This window comes from Oncorhynchus tshawytscha, linkage group LG15, assembly GCF_018296145.1.
Source record: "Oncorhynchus tshawytscha isolate Ot180627B linkage group LG15, Otsh_v2.0, whole genome shotgun sequence".
NCBI classification, from domain to species: Eukaryota; Metazoa; Chordata; class Actinopteri; order Salmoniformes; family Salmonidae; genus Oncorhynchus; species Oncorhynchus tshawytscha.
The window spans coordinates 26,647,127-26,662,710 of record NC_056443.1 but is presented as its reverse complement, the minus strand read 5'-3'; the positions used below and the strand labels follow the sequence as shown (position 1 = coordinate 26,662,710).

At 43.2% G+C, this 15,584-nt stretch overlaps 1 protein-coding gene across 1 annotated transcript in view; it reads right to left on the bottom strand.

Moving 5' to 3' along the window:
* The window catches only part of LOC112214747 (regulator of G-protein signaling 12), an 82,170-nt gene that overhangs the window by 55,098 nt on the left and 11,488 nt on the right, over window positions 1–15,584 (bottom strand). Inside the window, exon 3 of the mRNA XM_024373737.2 lies at window positions 11,290–11,391. Coding sequence (XP_024229505.1) covers window positions 11,290–11,391 — 102 coding nt within the window. The remainder of the gene's footprint in view (window positions 1–11,289; window positions 11,392–15,584) is intronic.

Below are 15,584 nucleotides of genomic sequence, written 5' to 3'. Positions count from 1 at the left end.
TGATGTCTTGAGATGTTGCTTCAATATATCCATATAATTTTCCATCCTCATGATGCCATCTATTTTGTGAAGTGCACCAGTCCCTCCTGCAGCAAAGCACCCCCAGAACACGATGCTGCCACCCCGTGCTTCACGGTTGGGATGGTGTTCTTCGGCTTGCAAGCATCCCCCTTTTCCCTCCAAACATAACGATGGTCATTATGGCCAAACAGTTATATTTTTGTTTCATCAGACCAGAGGACATTTCTCCAAAAAGTACGATCTTTGTCCCCATGTGCAGTTAAAAACCGTAGTCTGGCTTTTTTATGGCGGTTTTAAGGCAGTGGCTTCTTCCTTAATGAGCGACCTTTCAGGTTATGTCGATATAGGACTAGTTTTACTGTCGATATAGATACTTTTGTACTGTTTCCTCCAGCATCTTCACAAGGTCCTTTGCTGTTGTTCTGGGATTGATTTGCACTTTTCGCACCAAAGCACATTCATCTCTAGGAGACAGAATGCGTCTCCTTCCTGAGCAGTATGACGGCTGCATGGTCCCATAGTGTTTATACTTGTGTACTATTGTTTGTACACATGAACGTGGTACCTTTAGGTGTTTGGAAATTGCTCCCAAAGATGAACCTGACTTGTGGAGGTCTACAATTTCTGAGGTCTTGGCTGATTTCTTTTGATTTTCCCATGATGTCAAGCAAAGAGGCACTGAGTTTGAAGGTAGGCCTTGAAATACATCCACAGGTACACCTCCAATTGACTCAAATGATGTCAATTAGCCTATCAGAAGCTTCTAAAGCCATGACGTCATTTTCTGGAATTTTCCAGCTTAATGTATATAAACTTCTAACCCACTGGAATTGTGATACAGTGAATTATAAGTGAAATAATCTGTTTGTAAACAATTGTTGGAAAAATTACTTATGTCATTCACAAAGTAGATGTCCTAACCGACTTGCCAAAACTATAGTTTGTTAACAAGAAATGTGGGGAGTGGTTGAAAAACGAGTTTTAATGACTCCAACCTAAGTGTATATAAACTTCTGATTTCAATTGTAGATATTCCCTAAAAATCTGCATTTTCCAGCTACAATAGTCATTTACAACATTAAAATGTCTACACTGTATTTCTGATCAAACACATGTTATTTTAATGGACAAAATGGACATCTTAAAACGGCACCGACCACCACTGTCATACTGGGAACCTTAACTGGCTGGGGGAGTCTGGGAGAGAAAACGGGGATGATGGGGGTTTCGGTTAAGTCAGTCCCCATAGGGGAAAGGCAAACAGATGTCGTCGTCTAGTAAGTCCTCATGGGTATTTGGCATGGGGACAAGTTCGGGGCAGCTCTCAGAGGGGCAAAAATAGACGTTTCTGGAGGGAAACAGACAGAGACAGTGTGGATTGCTGTGTTTATGTACAAACTGTTACAGAGACTGAGTGGCTGAGAGTAGGGAGAGTTATATGTTCTGCTGTATAAAAATAAACTTGAAATATTATAACACACTGGTGTCATCTAATCCAATTTAGCTTCCACAGGCCAATCTATCCATCCTTTGAAGCACCCACATCTCCCTACTAGAGAGTTGTTGCCCGCAATGAAATAAATGCAATGAAATAAATCTGAAATACTTACGTTAAGTAATCCTAGTATTTATATCTATATGCTACTTTTATCCACCCACCCATGTGTGTTGCGCCTTTGGGGGGATTAGAATGTTACATCAGTGATGATATCAGGCAGGTCTCAGATCAATTTTCCTTTAATAACCCCCTACAGGGAACGGGGGAGGGTAAACTGAACCTAGATTTGTAATTTTAGGGGCAACATACACCTCAAACGCCTCTGGAAATACCATGACCACATACCATGTGCTGTACTTTATAGTACAAACCACAGGAGTTACTGTTTTGCTCAACAGAAAGCAACTAGGTCACACAATAGAATTCTGCATTAGTCCTGTGTGGCTCCGTTGGTAGAGTGCTTGCAACAGCAGGGTTGTAAATTTGATTCCCACTGCGGCAAGATATGAAAAAGTATGTATGCAAAAAGGAATCATTATATAAACCTACATCCTAGATTTCAATCCATTGATATGTGTCGATAAGTTATTGAAATATCTCACGAGCGAGAAAAGCACAGCAAAGCCCTAGCAAAGCTCTCACAATAGCGTCGGGGGGGGGGGACTTGTCTCACAAAGATCTGTGTTTATTCTATCCATGGTGCTAAGGAGACAGGACCTTGGCATTGTTTCTCAACTTTCTCTGCCAACATATGGCCAAAGATACCAACAAACGCGTTCATTCCCTGCATTATTGAAGAACCGCATTCTCTTAGCATGCTAGCTCTAACACGACACCACCTCTTACTCCAGTACGATACACGCCCGTACGAAGCAGACACAGGTTTGAGGTTAAAGACAAATAAAAACTTTTTTTTAAACAAGTGTGTACTAGTTTCTCTCTCCGACATGTTCAAACCTGTTTCCTTTCATGAGAAACGGTGTCCTAGTTCCATGGTTTTCCTTCATTGAGTTACTTCCACACCCTTGGCAGGAGATGTACTGCAAACGATGCAGTATGAAGAAATGGATGAAAAGTAGAAATAAATAAAAATAAATAGGAATGTAAATAGTGTGGGTGGGTAGATGGCCTTGAATCATACTGCTTTATTCCCAGAGCCTGCCTATATCTCAGATAGGAGGAGGCTATCCAACACAACCAGGTAAATGGGACAAAACAGCGCCTACTGTTGCCATCTCCTTTCCCACCAGGCAGTTGGCTAAATGTTGACAGAATGATGTCATGGTTTTGGTGTCAATGTGATGACATCATTCAGTTTTGAGCTGGGTGTACTATGCACAATAACCAACCAACCACACGGTCAGTGTGGGAGTACACAGTACTGTATTTCTGACCTCAGTTGGTCAGACACTGCTTTTCTTCTGTAGTCTCGAGGTGGTCAGCAACTGCTGTCGCATCTGTCTGTTTGGTCACAGAGTTTCCATCCTCTGAGTTCTGCAGCTAACTGAATCTGGAGTCCAATGCAGATAGCCATTTTTCCAGTCTGTGGGCAGAGAGGCAGCTTATTTAACGCAATGAAACCTCTGCAGGAGGAAAAAAAGCGCACCGCTGTGAAGAGGCATTTAGGAAATGTCAGGCCACTTGCTCTTTACATCCCATAATGCTGTGCCCGAGGACACATTTCGTGAGAGCAACTGTCCACCCACACGTCGACGCTCTCATCCTGTGACGTCTGCGAGATAAAAGCGTGTCGTGATCTTCCCTCGACTGCTAATCCTCCCAAGAACACACCATTTCTGCAACGCCTTTCAAGTCACAGCAGCAGCATCATAATGTCCCAAGCAGAATCCAGAGGTATACCGGTACATACGGTGTATCTCTATATACGGCTCTGGCTGATCCCATACATTTAGATTAGACAAAAATAGACCAGAGACAGAACATATACCAAAAACAGATGTGCCACCACTTTTTCCTTTAAGACAAAAACATAACTGACTGTCTAACAGCAGGGGGTGAATCAGTGCACAGTAAACAGAGAGGGGCAGAGCAAAACCACATGCAACCACATCAAGTTCAACCTCAACTTAAGCTGCTATGGGCAACCCTAAAAATAACATTTTTCTCCATGTCGGTTGGGTCCTTAAGGTTGGGTCCTTTACACCAAAACTGTGCTGCACTCCTCCAAACAACACTAATTCATTTGAAATGGGTCACTAGCAAAGGGACTCCAAACACAGCGCCGCTCAGTCAACAGTTCATAAAGAACACTTGATGAGAGTCGACGATGAGAAAAATCACTCATCACATCACAAAACCCTTTTAGTATGCCTGATTTAAATTCAGTTTGTGTCCCCGGTCCCAGTATTCAGGAAGCAGGACAGTATCTCTGTATAGAACTGCACAGTGTGTCACATAGCCACACACACATGCAAGCTCTGTTAGAGGCTGGAGCTGACCAAAACATTCCTCTGAAGGAACACACAAGCTAACCACTGTGAGGCACTTAAACAGTCAAATATGAGTTACAAAGAGCCCAAAGAAGGCAAGAAAACTGTCAGGGAGATGCAGGAAGACACCACAGTACAGAGATAAGCATGAACTATGAAAGCAAGAAGAAAGAGAGAGAGATGCTCAATGAGTTTGATGAGAATACTTACAGAGTTGAGAGTTAAAGTTTGCTCCATGTATGGCGCTGTGTGCAGCTTGTGTTTGGCTTGTCTTCAGTGCTGCTGCAGCTCCACACGCCTGGTGTGTGGAAACAAGTCCATTCGTCAACTCACTCCGCGGTGTGTGTGTGTTTGCAGCCAGGGAGCGCTAAACTCAGGCGGAGAGCGGCAGTCCAAGATCCTGACAGCTACTGAGAGTTCAAACACACTCCCCCTGCTGCTACTGTGCCTTGCTTCCTCTCTCCCTCCCTCTCTCTCTCACTCCCTACCTACCTCCCTCCCTCTCTCACTTTCCTCTACCCACTCTATCATCCTTCGCTTTCCATTTATTTTTCTCTCCCTCTGTCTTCATTCCTCCTCACAGTTCCTGCTACGCCCACAAAGTGGATCTCTTAGCCTCAGGCAGGCAAACCAAGCTTTGTTATCCAGCCTATGATGTGTGAGGGAACGCAAAAGCTTAGACTCACGGATAAGGGAGGGCCATCAACTCTTGGCACACACATAGGTACACAAAATAGCATACACTCACAAGCATTCCTTCACACTATTTATAATGCATTTGTACACATAGACCACAGAAACACACAGACGCACACTTATCATTCAGTGCAAAGCATCTGATTTAAGTCAGAAATTAAAGCCTGAGATGAGGAAGGAATTGGCGTGCGAGGAGGAAGGGGGCCGGCGGGGCTTTGACAACTTTGCTGAAAAATGAATGGAAGCGATACAAAGTTCACAGACAACAAAGCCCCAGCGTGCAGCGAGATGCTCCTATCGCGTAATCTCCACACACACACAAAATACATCAACCGCTGACCATCACAGCTCCTCTGCTGAGACCAAATGGCAACCAGGACAAGCGAAACAGACAGAAAACAGCAGATTCGGCTAGCCGACAGGACAGTCTGGCGTAGCTACATGTCAGAGGCTCTGTGAGGGCAAATATAACAGTGTTTACTGATTCCTGACCCCTGTTGCCGTGGCTGACGCACACGGCTAACCACGGAAAAAGCAACAGAGCCACCACATGTGCTTGCAGCTTCTGTAGCGTCAAACGGTGAGAGGTTATCCACAAGCAGGGGTCTCACCACAGCGCTGCTGGCAGGGTCTCCCAGGGGCCCACGTTGTCCGCTCATGTAGAGATGTGACCGGTGGCAGCTTATCACATTTTGGATTCCCACAGCGTGAAAAATGGGCTCAATAACATTCTAGGGAGTCAAGGACAGGGCTGAGGAATCAGGAGGGTAGGAAAAGCTCTCAAAACAAAACACCTTCCAATCCCTGTATAATGGGATATTCCAACGTGATGCACGCTAGTAATCTGGAGAGGCTGAGATACGATGACACTTGTTATTTATATGGTGAGGAACATAGGGAATCTTACATTGTGGGTGTAAAACTCCTTTGATGTAGCTTGCACAACATGCACCAGTTTGTCATTCCATATATTGTCTTTACAGGATGCCTGCCAAATGGAGGCTCTCACTTTCCTTATCAAGAAAGAGCAGATGATGTGTTTCTGTTGCTCTACATTGACAAATTTAGCAGACTTACAGTAGTGAGTGCATACATATTCATGTTTCCTTCCCGTACTGAGCCTTGCGGCGTGGCTCATTGATCTTTGACTGATGATCATGTGAAGCTGTTATAGCGTAGTTAAACTTGACTGAATGCCGTTCTCCGGTGAAACAATGGTGTCTGGTTTAGCAAGGATGGTAACGCTGAGCCCTTGGGGTGATGAGCCCTTGAAATGGAAACCAGGGGTGGGCGACAGCCATAGATGAGGATCTAATTGCCTTTGGCCACCATTAGAAGAAAACCTCAAACATAGTAATTACCTGGAATGTATACCATGACTTAAAGCAGCATGGGTAAATTGCACTCACTTTGTCATGGTTTCAGTGTGGCTGAAATGATGACTGCACAATGAAAAATGTGCAAATACGCCACTGTTAAGTTCTTATCAGACCACAGACGTGCTTACACAACAACTGTTTAGCAGCAACAAAAAACTCCCAGAGGACCAGCAATTCCTAAGAAACCCTTAAAAGGTCCAATGCAGCTGTTTTAATCTTAATATCAAATCATTTCTGGGAAACAATTATTACCTTGTGTGATTATTTGATTATTTTTAATTTAAATGGTCAAAAATAAACAAAAATAGCTTCTTAGAAAATAGCAATTTCTCAAGCAAGAATTTTGCTAGGACTGTCTGGGAATGGTCTGTGTGGGGAGGGGAAAACTGAAAACTAGCAAAATGGTTTGGAACTCTTGCTTATTGGTTAACTAATGTCACAAGGCAGGCCAAAACTTAATCCCGCCAAAACATTTCAGCCAGTTATTTCAAACAGCTCTTACACTAAAACGGTATTATCATAATTTTCACAATTTCACAGTATTATTCTAACCTCATAGTGTGGAAATATATATAAAACACATGACAAATCATGTTTTTGACTTCACTGGGCCTTTAATTAGGAACTCCACCATTTCATAACTTGGAAAAGTACAGCTTGAGGAAAATGCTATACCTTAAAGGCGGGATTCCCTTACCGGACTATGTTAAAATTCCCTCTGCAGCCACCCACTGACCAAAATACTATTTAGCTGGTGGAATACACCCAAGTCTTAATGTTCCAGGAAACACCTGAGGAAATCCTAATACTCTTACTTGCTGTTCCCAATTTGAACGGGGATTCCCATTCAGTCTGTGGCAACCCAAATATAGCCGTTTGTTTTGCTAGCCAAAACTATTTCTGAGAGAATTACAGTTTGCGTCATAGAGAGGATCAAACAGTAGGATGAGCTACTACCCTGAGAGCCCAATTATAAAAGAGACATCAAAATGAGTTATTATTTAATTCAATACGAGCTGACCTTAGTCCAATGTTCATTTTTCTCTCTATAATAGTCCTACATGTCAACTGAAATGCTTTTGATGACAAAGTTTTCCTAGTATTGCAATATGTTTTGTATCTAGAAATTTAATTTATGTGAAGCCCAGGGTAACTTTCCTCGTCGTGTGGACAATAACATGTTGTATCCAATTTATTCTGTTGGATTAGAGCTATAAGTAGTTCATTACTAGGTAGCAGGTTTTCTTTGTTTGTTTAGGCCTATAGCAGACCTTTTTTTTGGGATCCTATTATAGGTGCATAATTCAGTTGTTTACATCCAGCATGTGCAGTTAGCAGGCTCTGTAGACAGAGATCATAGCTAATGCTAACAAAGTATGAAAGCTGTAGCTCGTTTTATTGACCTCACAGACACTTGCAACACGTCAAATGCCCCGTCTCTCTCCATAACCGTCACAGTAACTGTTGACCCTGAAGAGGCAGCAAGGCCCTAGTGTACTTGACCCTGAAGAGGCTGCAAGGCCCTAGTGTACTTGAAAGAATTTGAGATGGCCTCAACCAATGACATCGCTCTAGCGTTCGAAAATGGTGAAGTGGAGCAAATCTATATATATATAGAGTTCCCAGTTCAGGGTTCACACACTGACTGACAATACCATTATCTTATCTTCACTCCTCTGCAGTACCAGTGACTAAGAAATCCCTCAGACAAAAAGAGCAGAAACCGTTAAGTCATAACATCCTATTGCTGTGTATTACTAATGAACAGCCATGTTGAGGTAAGAGTGATTCAGCCGCTGTGCTGACAGAAGGCTCTGAAGTTGAGTCTTCCGCCCACTCCTTCGATGACAAACGCAAAAGTGAGCAAAACCAAATGTCAAAACCAATTAGGTCAGACATAAGAAATGTACTTTACATTGTGTGAAGCTGTTCTGTACAAATCAAATCAAATGTTATTGGTCACATACACATGGTTAGCAGATGTTAATGCGAGTGTAGCGAAATGCTTGTTCTTCTAGTTCCGTCAGTGCAGTAATATCTAACAAGTAATCGAACAATTCCCCAACAACTACCTAATACACACAAATCTAAATGGGTGAATGAGAATATGTACATATAAGTATATGGATGAGCGATGGCCGAGCGGCATAGGCAAGGTGCAGTAGATGGTATAAAATACATTATATACATGTGATATGAGTAATGTAAGATATGTAATCATTTTTAAAGTGGCATTGTTTAAAGTGACTAGTGATCCATTTATTAAAGTGTCCAGTGATTGGGTCTCAATGTAGGCAGCAGCATCTCTGAGTTAGTGACTGCTGTTTAGCAGTCTAACGGCCTTGAGCTAGAAGCTGTTTTTCAATCTCTCAGTCCCAGCTTTGATGCACCTGTACTGACCTCGCCTTCTGGATTATAGTGGTGTGAACAGGCAGTGTCTCAGGTGGTTGTTGTCCATGATGATCTTTTTGGCCTCCCTGTGACATCGGGTGCTGTAGGTGTCATGGAGGTGTCATGGAGGGCAGGTAGTTTGCCCACGGTGATGCTTTGTGTTTGGCCCTGTCCGGGGGTATCATCGGATGGGGCCACAGTGTCTCCAGACCCCTCCTGTCTCAGCCTCCAGTATTTATGCTGCAGTAGTTTATGTGTCGGGGGGCTAGGGTCAGTTTGTTATATCTGGAGTACTTCTCCTGTCTTATCCGGTGTCCTGTGTGAATTTAAGTATGCTCTCTCTAATTCTCTCTCTCTCTTTCTTTCTCTCTCTCGGAGGACCTGAGCCCTAGGACCATGCCTCAGGACTACCTGGCATGATGACTCCTTGCTGTCCCCAGTCCACCTGGCCGTGCTGCTGCTCCAGTTTCAACTGTTCTGCCTGTGATTATTATTATTTGACCATGCTGGTCATTTATGAACATTTGAACATCTTGGCCATGTTCTGTTATAATCTCCACCCGGCACAGCCAGAAGAGGACTGGCCACCCCTCATAGCCTGGTTCCTCTCTAGGTTTCTTCCTAGGTTTTGGCCTTTCTAGGGAGTTTTTCCTAGCCACCGTGCTTCTACACCTGCATTGCTTGCTGTTCGGGGTTTTAGGCTGGGTTTCTGTACAGCACTTTGAGATATCAGCTGATGTACGAAGGGCTATATAAATACATTTGATTTGATTTGTGCAGACCGCACCACCCTCTGGAGAGCCTTGCGGTTGAGGGAGGTGCAGTTGCCGCACCAGGCAGTGATACAGCACGACAGGATGCCCTTGATTGTGCATCTCTAAAAGTTTGTCAGCAGCCTGAAGAAGGCTGTTGCGCCTTCTTCATCACACTGTCTGTGTGGGTGGACCCTTTCAGTTTGTCTGTGATGTGTACGCCCAGGAACTTCAAACTTTCCACCTTCTCCACTGCTGTCCCTTCGATGTGGATAGGGGGGTGCTCCCTCTGCTGTTTCCTGAAGTCCACGATCATCTCCTTTGTTTTGTTGACGTTGATGAAAGGTTGTTTTCCTGACACCACACTCCGAGTGCACTCACCTCCTGCCTGTAGGCTATCTTGTCATTGTTGGTGATCAGGCCCACTACTGTTGCGTCGTCTGCAAACTTGATGATTGAGTTGGAGGCGTGCATGGCCACGCAGTCATGGGTAAACAGGGAGTACAGGAGAGGGCTGAGCACACACCCTTGTGGGGCCCCAGTGTTGAGGGTCAGCGAAGTAGAGATGTTGTTTCCTACCTTCAACACCTGGGGGCGGCGTGTCAGAAAGTCCAGGACCCAGTTGCACAGGACGTGGTTGAGACCCAGGGCCTCCAGCTTGATGGTGAGCATGGAGGGTACTATGGTGTTGAATGCTGAGCTGTAGTAAATGAACAGCATTCTTCCATGGGTATTATTTTTATCCAGATGGGATAAGGCAGTGTGCAGTGTGATGGCGATTGCGTCACCTGTGGACCTGTTGGGGCGGTATGCAAACTGAAGTGGGTCTAGGGTGGCCGGTAAGGTGGCGGTGATAAGATCCTTGACTAGCTTCTTAAAGCACTTCATGATGACATAAGTGGGTACTACGGGGCGGTAGTCATTTAGTTCAGTTATCTTTTCCTTCTTGGGTACAAGAACAATGGTGGCCATCTTGAAGCATGTGGGGACAACAGACTGGAATAGGGAGCGATTGAATATGTCTGTAAACACACCAGCCAGCTGGTCTGCGCATGCTCTGAGGACACAGCTAGGGATGCCATCTGGGCCAGCAGCCTTGCGAGGGTTAACAAGTTTAAATGTTTTACTACGTCAGCCACAGAGAATGAGAGAGGGGAGAAGCAGTCTTTGTTAGCGAGCCGTGACGGTGGCACTGTATTATCCTCAAAGCGGACAAAGAAGGTGTTTAGTTTATCTGGAAGCGTGACTTAAGATTCCTGGGGTAACAATGTAAGAAATAATACATTTAAAAAAATACTGCATAGTTTCCTAAGAACGCGAAGCGAGGCGACCATCTCTGTCGGCGCCATTTTATATAAGATACAAGTTTATGTTCCAAAGAGACTTGTTGAAAACCCTATTGAACTTAAACAGAACCAGATGCCTCAAGTTTTTGACACTACTGTTTAGGTGTGTATGTGTGTGTGTGTGTGTGTGTGTGTGTGTGTGTGTGTGTGTGTGTGTGTGTGTGTGATAGCGAGGGGCTGTAGAATCCCTGAGCAATGCTAATAGGGGAGAAATGTGGGAACATCATTTAGCAGCACTGCTCGTTAGCAAGGCCATACCAACAGGGCCCATGCCTCAGGCTGCTCGTTAACAAGGCCAAACCAACAGGGCCCATGCCTCGAGCCCACACAATGACCACTTTGTGAGCCACCCTCGCCGCAAGTGTGGCACCAAATATGAGAGTTGAAGGCAAACAGAAATGAAAGGTTCAAAAAGAATGGAAACTGGAGCAGAACGGGGGAGGGAGGTTCGGCTGAATGTCCAAATTAGTCAAGCTGACCAACTCCTCCGCATATAAGCGAGCCGCATGCCCTCAAAATGCAGTTCCCAATAAAGATGGGTACACAACGTTACAGGGCCATTTTACAATGTTACAATAAGCCAGAACAGAGTTTTATTGAATTAAGTTGATTGAACACCAGATATTTTACTCTAATTCAAAAACTCAAATTCCAGAAACACAAATGGGGTTAATACCAGGCAAACCGAGTAGGATGGTGCTAGGTTTTAAACGATATGACAACAGTTATAAATACTGCACTGGACATAGGGCCTACCTCCAGGTCGTCCAGTGATCGTGCCAGGCTGAGCCTCTTGGAGTGTCCAAGAGAGCGACGGCCAGAGGAGCGTCCGGTGCCAATGCCCCAGAACTTGGAACCCTGTCATGGGGAGAAGAGAGAACATTAACCTTTTACTGCAATGGGCTAAATCAAGGTCACACTGAGTATTTCTTAGTAGTCTTAAACAAATCTACTTTGAAACAAAAGTACACACCTCACACACATGGTTATGGCTTTAAAAAAATAAGACACCTGTACCATGCAGATATAGAGTTGAAATGAATTCCATTTTGATACTTCATATACATCACAGAAGACTGAAATATAACAAAACTGTTCGAAAAAAGAAAAAAAAATGTTGATTAATTATGAAAACTATTAATAACATTCTACCCATGAGGCCACAAGGTCATTTGACTGCAGGAAAGGGATAATGACTGTGCCAAAACATCACACTACTACATGGACCACTGATCCTATCATGGTTTCTGTCATACTTAGCTATGGGTCATGAGCCTACATAACACCATCATAAACATGACATAACACCTTTAACATGATGTAAGCATTAGGGATTAGTAAAGTAAACTTGTCAATGGTGATCATCCCTTTGTCTGGAATACATTTCCATACAAAATAGGCATATCCCTATACACTGTACAAGCTTGTAGTTTTGGAGAGATTTGCGAGTGATAAGGGACTATCTCACTGGGCAATTAAAGCAAGATGATGTAAACCAACCAAGATGATGACAGATGTTCTTCCTGCCATGACCTTCAGGCCATATGGCGTGTCCTTAAATAAACAGGGGTCCTGACACGCAACTCCCTTCCTGCCCGACAACATAACTGTGATTGGCCAACAGATTGTACAAAAATAACGGACTGGCTACACACACGGCCCATTAGTCTCAGTTCTGCACAATGTTGACGATTTCACAGACACCAGTTGAGCTGAGGTAGTGAAAAAATTGATTTTCACCTACTTTACCTCAAAAGCCTCCATCAAACTCAACTCCTCCCCTTTCATCTGCACCTTAATCTCACCGTTTCACTGCTACACTAAAGGAGCATGAGACACACATTTCGCCAGCAGCCCTGCTATTATAATGATGGGTGAAAGCCCAGCCTAATGTCTGAGCTGGAATAAAAAACTGCCGGTAATTACCATGGTATCACATGGGCTCTATCCTGTAATTTGCCTTAGCTTCCTGTGCAAAACTTATTTTCAGAACAGAGGACATTTCAGACAGACACATTATTCATCCGGTGTATGCACACAGGATAATAACTTTTGCTTGGATAAACAGCGGGAGACAAACACAACGATAAACAGCGTAATATTTTCCCCTATCATCTGACTCGGGTAATCTGCTCTCTGTACCAGAAAGAAGAGCGGAAATAAAAATGCATCAGATGGTAGAGGAGGGTTCTCTCAATTTGTGCAAAGATTCTGTTTTGCCAAATGCCTGATATTCCATGGAACAAATCCATCTTTATCTACTGTACTCATGCATGCAATAGCGTAGCCACAGGAGAAACATATTATAAAAGGTTAACTTTCTGTATTGGCATTTCAAAGTACTTTAATATGTTTTGAGGATTTTTCCAAAAGTTTAGAATGCACCTTTACTTCTGTGTCAACAGGAAACATATTGAGTATACAGTATACAGGTAACTGCCAAAATAAAGGAAACACCATCATAAAGTGTCTTAATAGGGCGTTGGGCCTTGTGATGCGTGGGTCAGCTGTTTGTTCACCAGCCCGCAACTGCTAATAACCCATCCGCAACCGGCCTTCTACACAGTATGTGATAAAGTGAAACTGTGAGGACAACACCTAACCCTAGCCCGCAAATAGAAAATGGATAGCAGAACGATTTTTTTGACAGGCCCAGGTTTCTGTTTATAATTTCTGACATTTTGGTAGGCTGTTTGTTAGTAATTAGATACATGCAGCTTCTCTTCTGTCAATACTTGTTGCCCTAGAAGACTAAACAAACCCTTGCTCACCAGAATGTCATAAAACAATAGAAAGAATGCTTAAATCTAGTCGACATCGGTAAAGTTTGTTTTCGCTTTCATCTCAGCTTCTCTCAAGCAGCAAAGACTTTTAGGGACCGCAGAGAACATGCACTAACGAAACATTTTGTGCAAAATATTTCCAAATGACATCAGTTTGACCGGTTTTGAGGAAAATTAGAAGCTGTTAAAACGACCCAACATGTTTTTGATAAGATTTCAGTTTGGCTTGAATGCATATTTTATGTGGTTGAAATACAATCAGCTTTTATGATGCTGATAAAGACAACACTTTGAACGTGCCGTTAGGGACCGTCTGTAATTCTGTCATGATGAGAAAATAAATAATATTTCTACACTTCTGTTCCCGAGTCACTGCAAGCAATGCTTAATTCGGCAGGGGTTAACACTATCTTAAGCTATGTGAGAGGTTATAGACCTACAGTCAGTGTCCAGAGTTCAGATAGGCTAGAATTCCATTTAACCCATCTGAACAGTACAGTTCCCTTGATGTGACATTTTGAAGTCCCCATCTTGCGACTGTCGAATTTCTATAGTGCCTCACAATCATCACACATAACACTGCTATCATCCTCTTTCACCAAATCTTTCCCAAGCATTAGACTACTGTTCTGGCCCTCCCTTCTATTTATTTTCAACTCTCTATTTCAAAGCTTTTCTCTTATTGAATTAAACAGCGACATTGTCCTTTTTGTCTCAGTAGATCGACATTAACTTAACAAGTAAAAAATAATTTGACAAATATGATTTATTTTGCACACTACAGTCAGGCCCTAAAGCTTAGGCTACACACTAACATCAGATAAAAAGAACGAAAGGAAAAACTCAATCTAGCATATAGACATGAATTGCACAAGAATGTATTCATTTAATGTATTGTTTTCTCTTTATTCTACCCATTTATGGATTTTAATGCATCTCTTTATTCACAATATTCCATGACCCTTAACCCGCCCAACCTGCACATATAACCGCGGGGACTGCGGGTTATGAGTCAACCCCCGCATCACTAGTTGCTTCCAAAAGAAATTCCATACTTTTGGTGTTCTGTTGATGGTGGTGGAAAACACTCTCAGGCACCGGCCCAGAATCTCCCATAAGTGTTCAATTGGGTTGAGATCTGGTGACTAAGATAGCCATTGTATATGGTTTACATCATTTTCATGCTTATCAAACCATTGTATATGGTTTACATTGTTTTCATGCTTATCAAACCATTCAGTGACCACTCATGCCATGTGGATGGGGGCATTGTCACGGTAGGCAAAAATCACAAAGACAAATGAGCTGATCGTGGACTACAGGAAATGGAGGGCTGAATGCCCTCATTCACATTGACGGGGCTGTAGTGGAGCAGGTCGAGAGCTTCAAGTTGCTCTGTGTCCACATCACTAAGGATCTATCATGGTCCACACACACCAACACAGTCATGAAGAGGGCATGGCAACGCCTTTTCCCCCCAGGAGGCTTTGAAAACATTTGGCATGGGCCCTCAGATCCCCAAAAAGTTCTACAGCTGCACCATTGGGAGGATCTTGACTGGCTGCATCACCGCTTGTTAGGGTAACTGCTTGGCATCCGACCGCAAGGCGCTACAGAGGGTAGTGCGTACGGCCCAGTACATCACTGTGGCCGAGCTCCCTGCCATCCAGGACCTCTATACCAGGCGGTGTCAGAGGAAGGCCCTAAAAATTGTCAAAGACTCCAGCCACCCTAGTCATAGACGGTTCTCTCTGCTACCGAATGGCAAGCGGTACCGATGCACCAAATCTGGAACCAACAGGACATTGAACAGCTTCTACCCCCCAGCAATAAGACTGCAAAATAGTTAGTTAAATAGTTAGCCAAATAGGTACCCGGACTGTCTGCATTGACACTTTTTGCGCAAACTTTTTTTGACATACGCTGCTGCTACTGTTTATTATCCATCCTGTTGCCTAGTCACTTTATTCCTAGTTATACTGTATGTACATACAGTGCCTTAAGGAAGTATTTATACCATTTGACTTTTTCCACATTTTGTTGTGTTATAGCCTGAATTGAAAATTAATTAAACAGAGATTTTTTGGGGTCACACAATACCCCATATAATATCAAAGTGTAATTATGTTTCTCAATTTTTGTTTTACAAATTAATAAAAAAATGAAAAGGTGAAATGTCTTGAGTCAATAAGTATTCAATCCCTTTGTTATGGCAAGCCTAAATAAGTTGCGGAGTAAAAAATGTGCAATAATAGTGTTTAACGTGAT